Source organism: Macaca mulatta, chromosome 17 (genome assembly GCF_049350105.2).
Source record: "Macaca mulatta isolate MMU2019108-1 chromosome 17, T2T-MMU8v2.0, whole genome shotgun sequence".
Classification (NCBI taxonomy): Eukaryota; Metazoa; Chordata; class Mammalia; order Primates; family Cercopithecidae; genus Macaca; species Macaca mulatta.
In genome coordinates, this window is record NC_133422.1 from 6,779,745 (window position 1) to 6,800,810 (window position 21,066).

Consider the following 21,066-nt stretch of genomic DNA (forward strand, 5'->3'; position numbering starts at 1 on the left):
TGGGACTGGAGCAACAGGAAGAATGGAGCTGGCTCTTCCAACAGGGGAAGACAGGAGAGGAGCAGGCTTATGAGGGGTATGTGGACTCCATTCCGGCCAAGTTATACGTTCAGTTATTAGACACCCAGTGGTGCCGTCGGTAAGGAGCTTGATACATGCGCCAGGATCTCAGGAAGAGGTCCATCTGGAGGTAGAAATTTAGCAATCGTCAGCATAGAGGAAGTGTTTACAGCCATTAGGCCGGATGAGATGCCTAAATGAATGTTGATGGAAAAGAGAAGAGGTTGGAATATTTAACACAGAGCTTTTTTTCTGTGTCAGTAGTTTTTAAAAGTGGAGTTTTTGGAAATATTAAAACACTAGGTTTAGAAGCAGAAGTAATTAGTTTTCGTTTGTTTGTTTTTGTAGCAAAAAGAACTTTTGTTAAAGAAAAAGAAAAAGCCAAGACCTTGAGCTCTGGGCTCCTGCAGAGTTTTGAGTCTGGGGAGGGAGGAAGCAGCAGAGGGAGTGGAGGGCCTGTGAGGCGGGAGGGCACCTGCAGGCTCTTGGCAGGCAGGCAGGCCTGGGCATCATGGTCAGCACTGGGCCGTGCCACAAGAGGCCGGATGGATGAGACCTGGGAACTGGCCCTTGACTTAGCAGGGAGAGATGGTCTGCCGAGTTGGGTCAGCCCTTTCATAGAGTGATAGGGCAAAAACAGGACTGGCGTGGGGTTGGGCAGAATGGGGAAAGGGGCGAGGACAGAGCTTTGCTGTGAAGGGAAGAGAAAGAGTATAGGGTGAGGAGCAGGGGAAGAGGGAGGGTTTTTTCAGTGCAGAATTCTAGATTTTTATGATTTTCTTCTCCAGGTTTTTTTTTTTTTTTTTTAATTGTGATAAAATTTACATAACATTAAATTTACCTGAACCGTTTTTAAGTGTACAGTCCAGTAGCGTCTTTGTGTGTTGCTGTAAAGGAATACCTGAGGCTGGGTAACTTATAAAGAAAAGTTTATTTAGGTGATGATTCTGCAGGCTGTATAGGAAGCATAGCACCAGCATCTACTTCTGGTGAGGCCTCAGAAGGTTTCCACTGATGAAGGAAGGTGAAGGGGAGCTGTGTGTGCAGAGGGCACATGGAGAGAGAGAGGAAACAAGGAGCGGAGGTGCTGCCAGGCTCTTTTTAACAGCTAGCTCTCACAGGAACTGCTAGAGTAAAACTCGCTCACTCAGGGAGGGCATTAGTCTATTCATGAGGGATCCACCCCCGTGATCCAAACAAATTCCATTACGTCCCACCTCCAACATTGGGGATCACATTTCAGTATGAGATTTGAAGGCAACCAGCATCCAAACTGTAGCAAGTAGTGTTAACCACTGTGTACACATGGTTGTGCAGCGGATCCCCAGAATGTTGTTATCTTGCAGAAGTAAAACTCTGCACTCATTAAAGAACTCCCCATTTCCCTCCTCCTCTGACCTCTGGCAACCACCATTCTACTGTCTCTATGAAATGGACTACTTTAGATGCCTCATATAAGTGGAATCATACAGAATTTGTCTTTTTGTGACTGGTTTATTTTGCTTAGCCTAATGTCATCCTCAAGGTTCATCCATGTTGTAGTATGTGTCAGAATTTCCTTCCTTTAAAGGATGGATGATATTCCATTGTATGTGTGTACTACATTTTGTTTATCCGTTCATATATTGATGGACACTCAGGTTCTTCCACCTCTGCTACTATGAATAATGCTTCTGTGCACATAGGTATGCAAACGTCTCTTCAGTCCTTGCTTGCACTTCTTTATGGGTATATACTCAAGTAGAGTTGCTGGGTCATATGTTTAATTTTGGGGGGAACCACCACACAGTTTTCCACAGCAGTTGTACCATTTTACATTCTCACCAACAGTGCACAGGGTTCTAATTTCTCCACATTCTTACCAACAGTTTTCTGCATTTTTGTTTTTGTTTTTTAAATAGTGGCATCCTAATGGGTATGAGAGGTGGTGGTGAAAGGGATTTCAGTCATTCTTAAAACTGTTAAAATGACTGAAATCATGGCAGATTTGTAAGAAGAGAAATGGTAGGTAAAACACGTAGGCTTTGGTCCGCCCCGTGAGTGCTCAGGAGTGTCAGCTATTACTGTGAGGAAGGGGGTGCCCATGCGTGAGGCAGAGGGAGCAGAGCAGCTGTGCAGAAGCACAGACAGAGTGTGAGGAAGTGGGAGAAGTGTGGGACTGCAAGTAGTGCATTCTGGCTGGAGCACCAGGCAAGGGCAGAAATGAGGTGCGGCCAGTTAGAAAGGCTACTATTAAAAAGTCAAAAATAACAGATGTTGGCAATGCTGCAGAAAAAAGGGAATGCTTACTTACTGTAAACACGGTGGGAATGTAAATTAGTTCAGCCACTGTGGAAAGGAGAACTTAAAATAGAAGTACCATTCCGTCCAGCAATTCCATTACTGGGCATGGACCCAAAGGAAAATGGATCATTTTACCAAGAAGACACATGCACTCGTATGTTCATCACAGTGCTATTTGCAGTAAGAAAGACATGGAATCTACCTGAGTACCTGTCAGTGGTGGATTGGGTAAAGAAAATGTGGTACATCATGGGATACTACACAGCCATAATAAAGAATGAGGTCATGTCTTTTGCATCAACATGGATGCAGCTGGAGGCCATTATTGTAAGAGAATTAACACGGGAACAGAAAACCAAATACTGCATGTTGTCACTTACAAGTGGGAGCTAAGTATTGGGTACACATAGACATAAAAATGGGAACAGTAGACACTGGGGACTACTGGATGGGGAGAGAGAGAGTGGGGCAAGGGCCGACAAACTGTCTCTTGGATACTATGTTCACTACCTGGGTAGGGATCATTCATTCCCCAGACTGCAGGGTCACTCAGTGTACCCATGTAACAAACCTGTACATGTACCCTCTGAATCTAAAGTAAAAGTTGAAATTATTTTTTAAAAACTGGGGAAAAAAAAAGAAATGAAGTGCGGTGCACAGGGCCTTCTTTGTCATACTGAGGGGCTTATTAGATTTTATCTTGAAATGACGGGGAGCAGTAAAGAATTCATATAGAAATGACGTAGTCAGTTCTTCCTGTTAGATCATTTGGCAGCAGTGCAATGCATGGGTTCAGGGGTGGGAGGTGAATCTAAAAGCTATTGATGTAATTCAGGAGAGAAATGAGGATCTGGGGCAAGATGGCGGTGGGTGTAAAGGGACAAGACTTGGTGTTGAGTTAGCCATAGAGAGAGGGAGCTGTCACAGTGACACCATTTCTGGCTTGGGCTTCATTTTGGATGGTGGGTGCTTTTCAACATGGGGATGCAGATTTGAGGTAAGGTGAAAAGGAATTATATTTCAGCTTGTACAGGATTTGAGAGTCTTAACAGACATCAGCATGGAGATGCTCAGTGGCTAATTAGATAACAAGTCTGGAGCTCAGGAAAGAGTTCATAAAGCAGTAAATGAGCATTAATTCTGGATGCCACAGCTAGTTATAGTATGTTAAAATGTATCTAGTTTGTGTGAAGGCTTTATTTTTTTGCCTTTGTGGAACCATTTTGCATATTACGGGAATGGGAACTTTCGACAGAATATTAAGTGAACACAGAAGACCATGCTGTGGATATTGAGCTTTAAGAGAAGCAATTTATTGCTTAGCTGAAGGCTGAAATCTGGATTTTTCTCTCCTTTTTTGGTGAGGGATGGGGTACATGTTTATTGATTTATTCTTATTTTCTAAGAGAAATTCTTCTTGTTAAAACAGTTACACAGAATCTAGGAAATTATACTAATTTTAAACTCGTAAGAATTCATCCCCAGTGTCTAGGTGTAACCATTTAAGCAGTAAAATATTTTAGTCCATTTCATTAAGTAGATAAGAAATTATCGAGTGTTTCATGGCATGAAATAATTCATGAAGTTTGCAGCCAAGGGAGTCCAGGGAGCTACGTGATAAAAGCAGAGAACTAAAAGTTAGAAGACCGTATTTTTGTTTCATCTGTCTCTGCCTTGTACTAGCCATGGGATTTGGACAGATCACCTTTCTGATCCTCTGTTTAGTCAGCCAGAGAATGAAAACATTAACTTCCTGTTTACCTCCCAGACTCACTTATTCATTGAACAGGTGTATGCAGGAGACATCACACAGGTGGAGTTCACGGTCTCATGGATTATAGCAAAGGGTACAGAAAGTGGCTGTGAAAGCAACGTATAAACTGTAAAGCACCACGAGAACTTTAGGGTTATTCTTAACTCTAATGAAGTTTTCTTCCTGGGAGGTTCAGGTTCTCTTTCTCATTTGAGTGGTAAACCAATAGAAAATAAAAATAAAAAGAAGTGGTAGGTATCTCTTTCAGAAAAGTTAAGGTGAGATGTGTCTTACCCACTCAGAGTAGGCAGCTATTTAATATTTGTTGAATGGATAAAGTAACGGTGTTAGGATTTGGAAATTCAGTGTAAGCAGATAATGATTCTTACCTTGCTTGCTAAATTTTCAGAAATGTTACATTTTAAGAAAAGAGGGAGTTATATCTAGCACTCAGAGGAATGTAGAAATGAGCCATGCAGAAAAATTTAACTCAGAATTCAAAATCTTGGTTTATAGAGAGTGCGTGAGTTAGCACTATATACCTAGATTTCAAATTATTAATTGGAAGAATTTAATGCCATTGGAAAGTGTTAGGCACAAATAAGATATCTAATGTTTCTGATTGTGAATGAGATAAAATCCCAAATTTAAAGGCCAACATGATAATTCAGTTATCTTGGGGAATAAAGTGAAAGTTTGGTTCCTGAGATTGTACACTTAAAGCATGAAAAATGAGAACTTAAGTTGCAATTAGTGGGAAGCAACTTGAGCGATAGCTCATATAGCAATAAAGATTCTATGCTATCTGGGGTATTTTAAAATTCTACAGCTTTGAGTCAGTTTCAGATTTATAAGAGTATCTCTAATAAACTTCAGAAGTTCTAAAGGCCTTGGACTGTGACACTTTATTTTCGTACTCGTTTGCACAAAATCCCACATGTTGACAGGTGAGGATGTGTGAGGGCCGCTTCATCAGCTCCCTAACAGATGGCCTTCTCCATTCATTTTATTCTACAGGCAAACATGCTGAAGACATATTTGGTGAGTTGTTTAATGAGGCTAACAACTTCTACATCAGAGCAAATTCTCTTCAAGACAGAATTGATCGCCTCGCTGTCAAAGTCACCCAGCTGGATTCAACAGTGGAAGAGGGTAGGTAATTGCTTGAAAGCAGTGAGCTAGAAGTGATGTTGACAAGATGGTAGTAATTAATTGCAGTGTAATTACTGCTTTTTCCTTGGGGTGGTATGCTGATGTTTCATCATGTCTTTTCCTAGAAGAATAGTGAGGGGGAAAAACCTACAACTTTGGGTTAATTCACAATGAAAAGATTCATATCTGGTCTACTTCATACTCTACTCTTTTTTAAGAAAATTACCAATATAGTATTTGTTTTAAAGGCTTCTTTGAATACAGTCAGTATTAGAAGCCTCAATTTAGGTTACTGATAGTTATTTTTAAAATAGTTTCTTACCTAAAAATTACAGAGCCACTCTAGGGATATGGTCCACCCGAGGCAGTCTTACACATACCTTGTGTGACACAAGCACCTGGTGCTCTTAGGATTGATGCCTGTAACATCCTGGTGATTCTGCTGATTTAGAAATTTTATTAACCTTCTCAGAAATAGCATTTACTGAAAGCCTTTAGGCTGCAGGCTTTAAAATAATGTTAATATTGACAAGCATTGTATAGTTAACTGATAGTCATTTGATGATACACCCTGAAATTGTCAGTCTCAACAAAATTGAAACTATCAACAATCCCTTTTTAAAAATTTTACTTTCAGTATCTTGAATGAAAGACTGAGATTGAGCTGGAGAAAATATGCTAAAAAAGTACAAAATATACTACTTCGTATTTATTTTGAGAAAAATATTTAGGTTAAAATTTAGTTTTTAAATAATGGCAGTTAACAGTTTCTCTTGTTGCTTTGTAAAGATCCTAGTGTCTGATTTTTGCGCTGTATCTATAGAGTAGTATTGGTAAAAATAATACTTTTTTTTTTTAAAGTAGTTATTTGTAGGAGTCATCCCTCATCATTTAAAAAATATATGTTACCTCATATTCAGGTCTTTTTCAAAGGTCAGAATTTCATTAGTGAATTACAAATATAACAAAAATGTAGAACATTGATTTTAATATCCATTATAGAAGCATTGTTACTCACTTTTCCAGCAATAAGTATTACTTGGTCTGTTCAGGTAAGGAAATCTTAACATCTTAAACCAATCAGTCACGTTTTAAATTAGTATCACAAGTGATTTTTAATAGCTATTCATATTTCTTCAACTTTTTGTTGGCTGTTACCATTAGAATGCTTATGATAACCTTACCCTGGAAAAGATTAATCTGTAGATTAAATTTTATGAGATTTTATAGTACATGTCATATCTTTAAAATCCTTTTCCAAACAAGATTTTACCTTATTACTTTTCTTGGTCATGGATGTTACAGTAGAAGAAATACTTGACTGAAAGTTAGGAAGTCTGTATTCTATTTTGGTCTTGCCACTTTTTCGCTGGAGTTCTGAAGCCCAGCTTCAGTGGTTGAATAGGTGGGTTGATAGCCTAGTCTGCCCACCTCAAAAAGTTTGAAGAAAGTCAGATGAGTTAATAAATGAAATGTAAAGTGCTGTACAAGCACAAGAAAGAACTTTACCCGGCCCCAATTTTCTGAATCCTTAGTGTAATTTTGTATCATCCATCAAGCTACTTAATTTTTGGGACTAGATGCATGTTGAAAAGCCTTGCCATCTTTCCTTAATGTTTGTTGCAGAAAACCTTAATGTGTTATTTCCATTTGTGTAATTTTTGCAGAAGTATTTCCCACATGCATTATATTTAAACTAATGTTGTTTTCCTTAGGGTATTGAAATCTGTGCATTTACGTGCCTGTAACATTCATAGCTATATTCCTATGTGATTTCTGAGAAGTGCTATTTAAATAAAGAATGTTACTCTAATATTAGGGTCAGTGAAATAATTAGATTACTACAAAAAAAATCATGATTTGACCTCATTTCATAGTGATAGCTATTATCTGTGAAAGGGAAGGAATGCACATGCTATTAAGCATGGTTTTAAATGGACAATAAAAATATTATTTGGTTGTTCTAGGAGGTGCTTTTGATTGTAAGTCAAGTGGTACTTATTTCTAAACAGTTAAAAATATTTCTGTATAACTCACCTGGGGGGTTTTCTCTAAATAGTCTCACTACAGGATATCAACATGAAAAAAGCTTTCAAAAGTTCCACAGTCCAAGACCAGCAGGTGGTTTCAAAGAACAGCATTCCTAATCCTGTTGCTGATATTTACAACCAGAGTGATAAGCCACCGCCTCTGAACATCCTGACACCATACAGGTATGGCTTCATGCGCGCCAGAACCTTTCCTAGAGATGAGGGGAGAGCTGGGCAGAGCTGGGAGCAAGCTGATGCGTTGTGTGGGAATGTCCTTGATGGCTCATCTGGGTTAAAATTCAGAATTACTTCAAACTTTGAAAATAATAATTGCATTATATACAATGAAACTACTCATTGGTACATAATTATTAAAGTTACAGTATTTCAGCATAGTGATACTTTTAACAGTAGAAACGTGAGCTCTGATTTTAGCTTTTAGATGTAGCTGCCTTAAGTAGAAGTGAGTGCGTTGCCTGACAGTATTGTGTGTGGCTATGTTTTCAGATTCGATGTCAATATGAAAGGAACTACAGAATTCATTTATAACGCAGCAAAATACGGGTCTCAGCACTGCAGAGACATTTGCTGTTTAATTCAGAAAAACCATATTCTGTAGTGTTAGGGTTTTGAAGAGTGAAAATATAGTCAACAGATTAACCTTCTCTTACTGGAAAATGGTAGGACACGTTGTCAGGACCAGACTTCCAAGAAAAACAATGGAAAATAAATAGCGCAAAAAAATAATATGAAGAGACTAACTAAAAATGCTCTTTCTAAACACCCCTCCTGCCTTCTCCCAGCTCAACAGTTTCTTCCCATACCTGCTGTCGCCTCCTGTCCCATATCCCTCTTTCAAACACTGTCCCCCCGTCCCTTGTGGTATGCCCTGTCCTCTCCCCACCTCTGTGGCCTCCTGTGGAGCTCATCCTTCGGCCTCTGACAAGCACAGACTGTGGTGGCCAGTGATCCTCACAGCCCCAGGCCGACTCGCTGGTGATTCTCCTGTGAGGGCCTTCCAGGAGCCTGCGAGTTCTCCACTTCCATTTACTGCCCTCTCAGCAGTCCTGCCCTTAGGGGCCCTTTGGCCCATCTCAGGGAGTACATACAATTTTTCTTGGTCCGAATTCCTGTCCTTTCTCACTGTCCACAGGGAGATGTTTGGAGCCACCCTTGTTGCCTCTGCTAGGAAAGTGCAGTTCAAAGTACATCACTTTCTTTCTGCACAGACAAGGAGAGGCTCTCAGAAAAACAAGCCACATGGAAACTGGTGGCAGAGGAGAAAGATGCCCACGCCTTGTTATGGAAAAAGTAGACGTTTCTGGAGGTTTTAGCACGCTTATTTAAAAAGATTAAGGATATGTGTGAATATAACATTATAATCCTAACGTTTTAATTTATGGCTTTGCATTTATTCAGTAGGCATTTTCCTGGGGCAGTTTCATTTTTACTTAGCACTGAAGCCTCAAACACAATATAACATGTAGGGTTGCTCTTGAAAACTTTCTACCTGCTGTTACTAAGAAACCTCACTGGAAATTCTGTTCTAAAGGAAAAAAAATCAGATAACCCAATGAACCACTTACATAGATTAATCTAGATCATGATAAAATATTTGCAGTGATCTATAGTTTTTAATTGCATCAAAACTGATTTGACTTTCACGTGTGTGTGTGTGTGTGTGTGTGTGTGTATTCAGTCTTATGGAAAATAAAGCATATCTTTGACTTTTTTTTTATTTTTTGAGATGGGGTCTCGCTCTGTCACCTAGGTTGGAATGCAGTGTCGCGATCTCAGCTCACTGCAACCTCCACCTCCCAGCTTCAAGTGATTCTCCTGCCTCAGCCTCCCAAGTAGCTGGGATTACAGGCATGTGCCACCAAGCCCGGCTAATTTTTGTATTTTTAGTAGAAATGGGGTTTCACCATGTTGGTCAGGCTGGTCTCAAACTACTGACCTCAGGTGATCCACCCGCCTAGGCCTCCCAAAGTGCTGGGATCACAGGCATAAGCCACTGCGCCCAGCCTAAGTGACCGAAAAATTAAGTATTTAGAAGCTATAGGAAACAACAGATGCTGGAGAGGATGTGGAGAAATAGGAACGCTTTTACACTGTTGGCGGGAGTGTAAATTAGTTCAACCATTGTGGAAGACAGTGTGGTGATTCATTAGGGATCTAGAACTAGAAATACCATCTGACCCAGTGATCCCATTACTGAGTATATAACCAAAGTATTATAAAGTATTCTACTATAAAGACACATGCACACGTATGTTTATTGCAGCACTATTCACAATAGCAAAGACTTGGAACCAACCCAAATGCCCATCAGTGATAGACTGGATAAAGAAAATGTGGCACATATACACCATGGAATTCTATGCAGCCATAAAAGAGAATGAGGTCATGTCCTTTGCAGGGACATGGATGAAGCTGGAAACCATCATTCTCAGCAAACTAACACAGGAACAGAAAAACGCCACATGTTCTCACTTATAAGTGGGAGTTGAACAGTGAGAACATATGGGCACAGGGAGGGGAACATCACACACTGGACCTGTTGCGGGATGGGGGGCTAGGGGAGGGATAGCATTAGGAGAAATACCTAATGTAGATGATGGGTTGATGGGTGCAGCAAACCACCATGGCACATGTATACCTGTGTAACAAACCTCCATTTTCTACACATGTATCCCAGAACTTAAAGTATAATAATAAAAAAGAACATATCTGTTTATATTCTTGTCAAGGTTAACATTTGCTTACTTAAGTGAGTTCCTGCCTTCATTAAGGTACTGGCTCCATTTTTAGAAAAAGAAATGTACATCTTACACGTCTTAAATTTTGCAGCTTTTTCTAGACCTCTACCTATATTCAAGGCCTTGGTATCTTAGGGAAACAAATTATCTTTCTCACAATAATGTTATTAATGTAATATCTATCATGCAGGTTGCCTATCAATTAGGAAACTAGGAAAAGAAAGGAAGGACATCAGTAGTCAAAGGTTAAGGTGTAGTGTGAGTTGCACTGGCTCTTCAGTGATTTTCAGACATAGTGACTAGAATAGCCCCATAGGCACCCAGGCCTTGGTATTTGATGGTAAGACACTTAACAGGAGATGGCATAGTGGGGGCTTTAATGACAGACCTTTGCTTTCTTCTGAACAATTAGCCTTCTTTGACTGGGCATCAACTCTCCTATGCTCATTTAACTGATTTGCTTCCCCTGTGTTCCTGGATAACTCATTGAAATACTGATATGAAATAATATAAAATGTTCTGCCCCCCCATTTGAAGGTAGTCTTCAGAAGCATTACTAGAAGACAGTGTTTACTTTGTATCATGATGGTTTTGATCATGACTGTTGATTTACATGACAGCTTTGGACCTCTGCTAGCCGCATCATTGGTTTTATGATAAATGAACTACTTGTATGAAGACTTAAAATATTCTTCAGACCACAGTAATTGCCTGTGACAGTGCTTTAAAATGAAATGGCTACAGGTGAATAAAGTTTCTGTGTAGGTTACTTCCAGTTTGAAAATACATAGTTTGTCTCTGTTTTTCCTCACATTTATGCCCCATAAACATTTTGCTTCTTTCCTAATTGAACTTATAGATGTTGGGCAAACGTTATTGAGAAAAAGGGATAGAGTACTCACTAATTTTTAATCCTAATAATGTTGAAGCTCCAGTGTAGAGTGAACGTGTACTTTCTGAGAATCATCCATCTCTGTGTAAGTCCCGTGCTGGAACAAGCAAACAATTTCCTGAAGTAATTGAGGTATTATAAATTGCTGAGTATGAGCCATGTTGTGATTTTTTTTTTCTGAGCAATTTTCTATACTCAATTCTAAATTTGCAAGAGTACTTTTAACCTACAACAGGTTATTCTACAATAGGTTGCTGTTTTATGTTTTCACATTTTTTCAAATAAGGAAACTTAAAGACTTAATTTGTATAGGATAGTTTAAGTGCCCCATGTAGATGTTATAATCCCATGAGTTCAAATCAAGTTAACATTAACCTGCATATGAAAGTCTCTGACAGTATTTTCTTCCCTGACTTACAACCCATTGATTTGTAGAGATGACAAGAAGGATGGGCTGAAGTTCTATACTGATCCTTCCTATTTCTTTGACCTCTGGAAAGAAAAAATGCTACAGGACACAGAAGACAAAAGGAAAGAGAAAAGGCGTCAAAAGGTAAATAATTTCAGTATGGGAAATGTGCATATCCGTGTTTAAAAGGAGATTCTTGTTTAGAAATAGTAAATTATTTAAGCGGTTGAGATACTGGATATAGTGCTGAAGTTTTTTTAGAGGTTGTATTTCTCACGAAAGATCCTGACAATTCAGTCTAACGCAGTAATACTATTTTTCAATAAATACTGATTTGTTCCCCAGCCCTTGCTTTGCTTTAACAAAAGTAGTTCCTGAACTTAGTTTTGCTACCATGTTTTAGTAACTTCTCTCCTGCTTTCTCAAATTTTTGTAAAGCAGTCAGTATTCCAAATCAGATACAATGATGTGCTTGTGTCTTTTTAACATTTTTAATTGTTGGGTTGCCTTCTAGCTGTAATTAAAATCTTGGTGAGATGTTCACGTGGGATTGAGAGGCATACGTGATTTGCACATTCAGGGGATAGGATTTACTGAAAAGGAACTTCCCTTTAAGGGGTAGGGGTAGGAAGAGACTTGCAAGTCTGAAGATTGGGAAATATCTGCATTGCAAGCGGTCATCAAAGGAGAAGCCCACTCTACTAAGGTAAAGGGATTTGTGTTTTGAAAATTGTTCCTTTTGGACCCAGAAATTAGACTTAGGCCACTGAGAGGAATAATTCTCTAAGGACAAGTATTTTTTAAATATTTTTATACGTCAGCTATATTTAAAAATGACCATCCAGTTTGCTTGACAGATTAGAGCACTTTAGTTAGGAGAAATGCTTAGCATTTTGTGAGCTGATAGCCTTAGGGTTTTGAGGCATTGAGGGTGTTGGCCCAGTAGGAGTGACAGTTTGGCTTGGAGGAGAATCTGAAAATCAAAAACAGCATTTAACTGAGAACAGTTTGCAGACTGTGCTGTTGTAAGACACTATGACTGGTTCCGGGAAAGGGGGATGCAAAGGACTTGGTCACTCACACAGTCTTCTTGTGTTCATGGCTTTGGGAGATTTAACTGGGATATATCCTGGAAAAGTTGCTAGATTTTACAGGGCATTCAAGTGAAGAAAAAAGAAAGATACCAATCTTTTGAGTGGAAAAGGAACAAATATTTAAAAAGCATATTTGTCTTAGTCCTCATGCTTTTTTATAGTTACAGGGAAAAATGCTGGGGCTTACCTGCCTTTAAAATGTGCCTGATTTTTTAAAAGGCCTTCTGGGTTTCCTTTCTCAATGATGCTTTTGGCAAAACTGTTTAATTTTTTGTCACTCTTCTTGAAGGGGAAACAATTTTTATGTATGAATATTGTGTCTTTACAATCACTTGTTATTTCCTGGGCTGTTTTGTCTCATTCTACTTTCCTCAAACACATAAAATTCTGGTAAGAATTTCTTTCATTCACTTATATAATGACTTGATGTTGAATGCCTTCTAAATGCTGGATAAACAGTGGCAGAAAAAAAACAGGATTAGCACCCTCACGGAGAGGACAGTATAATGAGGGACACAGGCCTTAAATAATCAGGCAGCCCTCGGAAATGCGGCAAGAGGGAGAGAAGTTTCAAAATGTTCATATAGGTCCGCTTCATATGGAAATAGAGAAGGAGGCAAGATATTCTTTATTTTCCAGGATTTCAGAAACCCAAATCACGTTCAATTTGCAGTTGACAAATCTGAAGGAAAAATTAGTTTAGAAAATGTGAGGATTAAAAACCCCACATTTTTGAACTTTGTTTCCTTTAGTTTGATGCTTTAAGAACATTAAAAACCTAATTACACAAACATGAAGCTTCAAATATGTAATTACACTGTTGGTAAGTGTGGTGAAGGAAAAGTACAGAGCGCTCTGAGTGAGATGACCTGTGGCATGACTGTGTACACACAGTGAGAGGTCAAGGAAGACCTCTCAAGGAGGCGTCCTGCAGGCTGGGATCCACGGGAGGGGAGCAGAAGTTAGCTCAACAATGGGAGGGTGCTGCGGGGAGGCTGGAGAGGTGGGGAGCAGATGAGGTGGCGTGCTTCCGAATTGAGGAGGCTTCTAGGTAGCAGTGCCTAAGATCATCCTGGGGGAGGAACTGGTTTGGCAGCTTCTAAGGATTTTAATGTAGGCCAGTGTAGCTGGAGCCTGGATTCATCACTGTTCATATTCTTTCATGTTTGGTTCGCACGCGCTTGTGTGTCCTGTGTGCATATTGATAGGCAGATTTGGAGACTGAACCATGGTGAAGAAAGTTGCAGATATCATAACACTTCATGCCTGAATTTGTCAGCATACATCTTTTAAAAAGTAAGGGGAATAGTTATTCATTATTTTTAATACGATGGTTCTTAATCAGGATGCATATTGGAATCACATTGAAATCTCCCTCCCTCACTTTTTTCCTTTGGTTTTTCAAAGTACACACCCAATACATGCTGGTTGTAAAATGTTCAGATAGCACTCCCTTCCCTGAGAGTACCTAGCCACGGTTAACAGGTTGGTTTGCATCTTTTAAGACCTTTTAGCAGTCATAAATGTATGCATAAACATTTTACAAAGCATTTGTGTATACATAGTTATACTACGTATGACTTACACTGACATTATTTAAAATGTACTTCATCCTTTTTAATAGTTGTGTAGTATTCTGAAATATAAATGCTTCATAAATTACCCATTACTGTTGCTCTTACAATACTGAAGTGGTTATCCCTGTACTTAGGTGCAGATAATTTTTTAGGATAAATTTCTAGAAGTTGAATTACTCTTATTGAAGAGAATGTGAATTTTAAATTTTGAAAGATAGAATTATATTGCCCCTAATCTTTAAAAGACTGAAGAACTAGTTTATGTTCTTACCAGGTCTTCTCCAGTCCTAGATATTACTTTCTTTTTGACGGAAGATTGAATCTGTGTTACGTCTTCTCGTATGCTTATTAACCATTTCTGTATCTTCTGTGAATTTCATGTTCACATCCTCTGTGGATCCATGACTAAAGCCTCCTGGATGCCTCTGAAAACGGTCCAGTTTTCTGTCTTCACCACACCCTTGGACCACCTGCCGTTCTTTTACCCTGTACCCACTTAGTAGCTTTCTCACTTGTGTCCCTATCTTCCCTCTTTTAATCTGTTTTCCGCAACACAGAAGGATCTTCTCCAATGCCTCCTCAGCATGCCAGCCTTCCCTTCTCGTTCTTTAATGGGTTCCCATTGCTGTTGGGATAAAGGCCTCCAAGGTTCTTCCTGCCTTTCAGATCTTGGGCCATTCACCCCAGTGTACCATTTGCCTTCTTTTATTTCTCTGAGTACAGTGCCATCCTCCTCCCCAGAGTCCTCGCACAGTCTGTCCTCTCCGCTTGGCATGTACCTGACCCATACTCCTCTGCAGAATTGATGCCACTTTAAATACACTTTCAATACCCTCAGTCATTCCAGGATGCCTCCCTGACTTCCAGACTAGACACACACACACACACACACACACACACACACACACACACACACACTTAAACATAAAAATATATTTGTAAAAATAAATACATTTACTTTTATAATACATTTTTTCGTGTCCTCTTATGGACTGCAGGCTCCATAAGGGTAGATGCCGCCCGTGTGTTGTGTGTGTGTGTGTGTGTGTGTGTGTGTGTTTGCCATTTGTGTTGTCAGTGCCTGGTGATTTGTGTTGTCAGTGCCTGGTGCAGTACCTCGGGCATAGCACTAGAAGTTCATGCTTGCTGCCTGGCTGTGGATTTGATCATTTAGCCAGCATGCATTGCGTGTGTATTCTGTATAAAAACTATGTTGAGATACCATAAGACAAGAGGGAAATGTGGGAAATAAAGACACATGATTCTCATCCTTAAAGATCATACAATTTTATGAAGGAGGCAGGAAAAACTTACAGGCACACATAGAAATAACTTCTCACCTTTCAGGAAGCACCTGTGTAAAAACTAAGTATTTGTTGAATGAAACATTTTCTGGCCAAGTAGGGCTAGAGGAAGAATGACTCGTTTTATGGGCAGGTAAGTTTTTATCTTGCTTAGTTTTGTGTTAAACTATGTACAGGATTCACTTATTCTATAATATTTTAGAAATTGGGAACAGAATGTTTTGAATTATTTTCTTTGAAAGATAATTGTATGTTAAGAAGTCAGTCAAAATTGTGTGGTGGCGGGAAATAATTTCTCTGTGTGGTGTTTCCAGGTCGTTCACCTGTATAATATAGATCTGAAAGACCTTGTTTAGGTTTAAAACAAGTTACAAGCCTATTCAAGTGAAAGTTTTTTACTTTAATGAAAACAATGGTAAGCAACTCCTACAGTTGTAGCAGGGTAACTTTTTGTTGATTCTGTTTTGTCGGTTCTGTTGGGTAAGAGGAGTACGCTGCTTTAGAGTTTCTGTAACATTAGGGTAATCGAAATGCGAATGTGTCTTGTCTGTTCATCAGGCATGGGTCTTGTGCATTATAACTGCATTTAACCAGCTGTTTTCCTTTCCCTTCTGTCTTGGCATGCTCTCTTTCCTTTCCTGGACATCAGGAGCAAAAGCGTATAGATGGCACCACCCGTGAGGTGAAAAAGGTTAGAAAAGCCAGAAACAGGCGCCAAGAGTGGAATATGATGGCATATGACAAAGAGCTTAGACCCGACAACAGGTTGTCTCAGAGTGTGTACCACGGAGCGTCTTCCGAGGGATCCCTGTCCCCAGATACTAGGTGTGTGTGTGTCACTGCTCCCTCAGCCCCCATGCTTGGGCCACTGGGTACTACCTGGTTTTATTTTCATTTGAAATGCACCAGTAGCTTCGGGGTTTATATGGCCCATGATGCCTTAAGATTTTCCTTAAAACTTAATTATCTGTATTTTGATTTCGAAATAATACTTGAAGACAGTGTTATTTTACATTGGGTTCTTTTGATTTTAGAAAACCTCTCTGACTTAAAATGTGTTGTTGAGTTCACCTAGGTGTAGTGTTTTAACACTGATTCTGAATTTGGGGTAACTGCTTATGACTTAAGTTTTTACTATAATAATCATTTAATCCTTTCTCTTAGCATGGAGTGTTGAATTTCCTTCGTCACTTGGTATCTAAAAATGATTGGTAGGTGGTAAAGTAACTAAGGAGTACCTTCATTGTTCCCTTTAGTAACCCTTTGAAAAAATGAACAAAAGAGAGATTTACTTCTTACTTGAGATAACTTATATATTCTAATTTCAGGAGAAGAATTCTGTTGGCGTTTACTTTAAAATTTATTAGCAATTAAGTAAAAATATTTCTTGCAGGCGTGAATGATGTGGTCATTAAGTCACACTTGTCACCAAAGGCATTCATTGAACGACAGGAAATGACTAGTCAATTTTAACGTTTGATTCGATTTTCTATTTCTGCTTTTGTAAAGTTGTAGTCTTCCATTTGCATAAACCCTCATTGGCATTTAAAATTTTGAATAGAGAATTCTTACAATATGTGATCAAGAATGTTTCAAAACAGCAGCCACCTGGACTTTGGGTTATATCTGTGTCCTTTTTCTCTTTTTCTACCTTTGTAAAACTCAGTGTTTAGCACAAACTCTTAACATATTACGTGCCTTCAGTGTTCGCACCCCAGAAGGTCTGTAAGTCATTGGGAGGATGTGAGGCAAGTTCTGGGTAATTTTTCTGTACAAACTGTTATTTGTTAGATATTAGAGAATTATTGGACCTTTAGCTGAGTTTTAGCCTCGTTTGAATTTTAGTGTGAGTTTATTTCTATAGAAAGTAAGAATTGCAACATAGTTCTGCTCATAGTTCTTTGGGTAGGGAGGAATGTATGAACTTAATAGCTCCCATGATATCAATCTGCTTTTTCGTTTTTTCTAAATAATTTAGCTATGATTGTTTACTCATGCAAAACGTATACTTTGTTTTTATCCTATATAGACTTTTCAAAAACAGATGCAGATGGGAAAATGATGGATTTTTAAAAATCTGTCAGTTGAATGATATTCCTTCTAGCACCTAAGATTATTCCATGTTGGGTATAAAATGGATGGTTATTCAGATATAGTCTGCCTTTGTATTTATGTTGCTTATGTACATCTGCATTTCTCTTAATTTTCAAACAGTAAATCTGGTTGTCAGTTTTATTTCTTCAGAATTCCTTTTGTTGTCTCCTATTTCCCATGGCTTCTCACTATTTGCATATATTATTTACTATCAGAGGAATAGATTATAACTCATCATTGTATTTGGATTATAACCCTTAATTTAGAAATTTTTAATTTTTTTTACTACAGTCTCAGTTTTTTATTATAAAATAACACATGCTTATTATATCTGGAAGTTACAGGAAGAAATTAAAATGAAATATGATCTGTAGTCTCACCATCCGAAGAAACCGTTGTATGCATTTTAGTGTATTTCTCTTTAGTCTTTTTCTATATATGTGTTTCTTTTTTCTTTTATAAAATTGGAATCATGCCATATTTTCTTTCGACTTTTAAAAATCATATCCCATGTTTTAGGTGTTATTTAGAAGCGTGATTTTTAATGGTTGTATCTGCTCATCTGAGTGCATCCAAGATACTGAGGGAAATTTGAATACCAGGTTTCGTGGTGTGTGTACATGCCGTTATATAAGTAATATACTGTAACCCATCTTACATTTTTGCTCTCTCTCTAGATTGTTAGGAATGGCTTGTTCCTGAGCATGAATTTAAGATTAGCGCTGGGAAGTGCTTGCCTGCTGTATGACCAGCTCTCTGTCACTGCCACTCAGGGAGTCGCGCACCTCCATGCCCGATTGTTCTTATTTTTTCTCATCCAGTTTTGGGCCCTGGTGCAGATCTCTGACTCTGCCCGCCTGTCTACCCAAAAAACCCTGGGGATTTATTGGCCTCTTCACACTGAGTCTCTACTGCTGTGCCTGCTTCCTCCTGTGTGGTGTCGTCTCTGGCCTTCCTGGCCCTCTTCCTCCTCCTCCCCCCATGTCGGTGTCGTCTCCGGCCTTCCCGGCCCTCCTCCTCCCATGTCGGTGTCATCTCCGGCCCTCCTGGCCCTCTTCCTCCTTCTCCCATGTTGGTGTTGTCTCCGGCCCTCCTGGCCATCCTCCCATCGTCTGCGGCCCTCCCAGTCCTCTTCCTCCCGTGTCAGTGTCGCCTCTGGCCCTCCCAGTCCTCTTTTCTGTAATAGGTGATCACTGACCATCATGCGGCCTTGGGATCTCCACTCCCTCCACCTTGGCCGTGTGTCTGCAGCTGGTTTCTGCCTCCCCACTGGGAGTGGGGCTTATCTCCAGCAGCTGCCTGCTCCTCCCTCCTCCTCCTGCCTGCTGGTGCATCCCTTTTCTATGGTCCTTCCCTCTTCAACTGACCAGTCCCCTCTTCCCCCAGCCCCCGTCTTCCTGATGGGCACCCTTCATCAGGGTTCTACCCTGTAGAAATCTCTGGTTTCTACTTCAGATATTTATTGTGTCTTCCTTCACTTCTGCCTCCATCTGCTTAGCCCCTTTTCCTTGCTGGCTTTCTACCCTGTGTTGCCAGGCTCCTTGACAGGGATAGCCCTCCCAGTTATGCCACAGTATTTATGGTTTCCTGCCCTCATCTCATCAGAAGCTGTCCAGATTTGGCTGGAGGACTGTTTCCTTTAAAAGGTTGCACTGTAGGCCAGTGACTCGTAGTCAGGTGCAGAGTCAAGCACACATCATCAGTGTCTCCAAGGGATATAGGTATTTACATTTTTAAAATGTGCTAAATCTAAATACAGGTCAGGTCCTTCCCCCATTAAATATATTTTTAAGTCATTTACTAGCAGCTCACCTAGTTCAAAAGACATAATCAGAAGTGAACCATAATCCAGAATTCATACTGCAGTTAGGGAAGAAAATAATGAGTAGTTAGTAGTTACACTTCACTTAAGGAAGGGAAAGGGAAAAGCAGCTGTCTCTTCTCATTTAGAAGGTTTTTCTCTGCTACACTGTGCCCCAGTTAAGAAATGCCACCGACTGGAATCCGAAGGTGGAAATGCAGCGTGCATCTTCCCTGCTCCCTCAGCACCCCCGATGTGTGTTTGCTGTTTCCTTCAGAGAGAGAAACACAAGCTGAATCCTAACAGAAACCAGCAAGTGAATGTGAGAAAAGTCAGAACAAGAAAAGAAGAGTGGGAGAGAAGGAAAATGGGCATTGAGTTTATGAGTGACGCAAGGAAACTGGAGCAGGCAGGGAGCACCACAGAGGACAGAGTGCCCAGCGGGTTTGTTGTTTTGCTTTCTTTGGGTTCCCAGACCCAGGCTGCCCCTGCTTCCGCCGCCATGAGAGGATGTGCAGCCCCTCCCAGCCACATGTCCCATAACCTGAGCCAGGCACGTGTGACTGTCTTACTAACGCCCGCGGCGCTGCCAGGCTGCCACACTGCCACACTTGGGTCCTTCCTCTCCTCCTGAGGGCTTAGCCGGAGTCCCATCGCTGCACCCCATGCCTCGCTCAGCTCTGCTCCACTAATCCAAGATTCCATTCCTTTCGGAGTTTCACACCCAGCGTATGTGCAAAGAAGGCCTTTCCATAGTGCACCACATTGCTTTCTTCCCTTTTCGTTACATACATTTCTTCCGTGTAAGAAAAATATGATTCACTATACTGTATTCTCGATTTCTTTTCCTGTTCTTACTGTTAATATTTATCCAGTTCACCTGCCATTTTATATTTTCTAATTATATGCTGTCAGTTTCATTGCCACCAAAATCTTCTGTCTTATATCCTGTTTCTAAATGCAATGGTTTCTCTCGTAGCCTTCTTTCTTAGAGAAAATGTATGCTGAAATACTGTGAAAAGGAGGCTCTGCTGTTTCCTGCTTGCCGGTCTGTGTGACTTATTCACTTCAAAGCTGTGAATCTGAATCCATGTAACACTGGGGCTTGCTGCTGACTTATAATCATTATGTTGTTGCTTGGAATCTCTCACGGGGCTAGACCTAGTTGATAGTAAAGCAAATTTATGTCTGATTTTTGTGTATGAGCAATGTTATTATTCAAATACATCCATATGCCTGTTAGCTGACAATTTTTAACTTAATTTAAATTTCCCCCACCTCTTGTTTTCATGCCAGGTCACATGCGTCGGACGTTACGGATTACTCTTACCCGGCTACTCCCAACCATTCTCTGCACCCCCAGCCGGTGACCCCTTCCTACGCAGCTGGTGACGTGCCACCACATGGGCCTGCAAGCCAGGCTGCGGAGCATGAATACCGGCCCCCGTCTGCCTCGGCGAGGCACATGGCCCTCAACAGACCTCAGCAGCCACCGCCCCCGCCTCCGCCTCAGGCGCCAGAGGGGTCCCAGGCCTCTGCACCGATGGCTCCAGCAGACTATGGGTAACTCAGTGTGCCTTGTACCCTAATCCCTACTGGCCTTACATTTGAATCTTGCTGTATGTGGTAGGAGAATTTTAACTCTGTTATTTTAGAGGCCAGGATAGAGTCAAGGATGACTGGATGTAGATACTAGCAGCTCTAACATTCTGTGTGAAATAAAGCAGGTGCAGTGTAAGCTCAGACTTACAGCTGAGTCTCAAGCCACACTGTGCACGCATGCGTGTTCCCTCACACACACTCTGGGTGTTTGAATGACTCTCTAAGCCAAGGCGTTGATAAAGGGTATTAAGTGCTG

At 40.3% G+C, this 21,066-nt stretch overlaps 1 protein-coding gene across 1 annotated transcript in view; it reads left to right on the forward strand.

The window, feature by feature from the left end:
• WASF3 (WASP family member 3) overlaps positions 1 to 21,066 on the forward strand; it is a gene marked incomplete at its 5' end in the record, with an annotated part of 70,962 nt that overhangs the window by 43,883 nt on the left and 6,013 nt on the right. Inside the window, 5 exon segments of the mRNA NM_001266598.1 lie at positions 5,114 to 5,248; positions 7,308 to 7,461; positions 11,365 to 11,482; positions 15,963 to 16,138; positions 20,505 to 20,771. Coding sequence (NP_001253527.1) covers positions 5,114 to 5,248; positions 7,308 to 7,461; positions 11,365 to 11,482; positions 15,963 to 16,138; positions 20,505 to 20,771 — 850 coding nt within the window.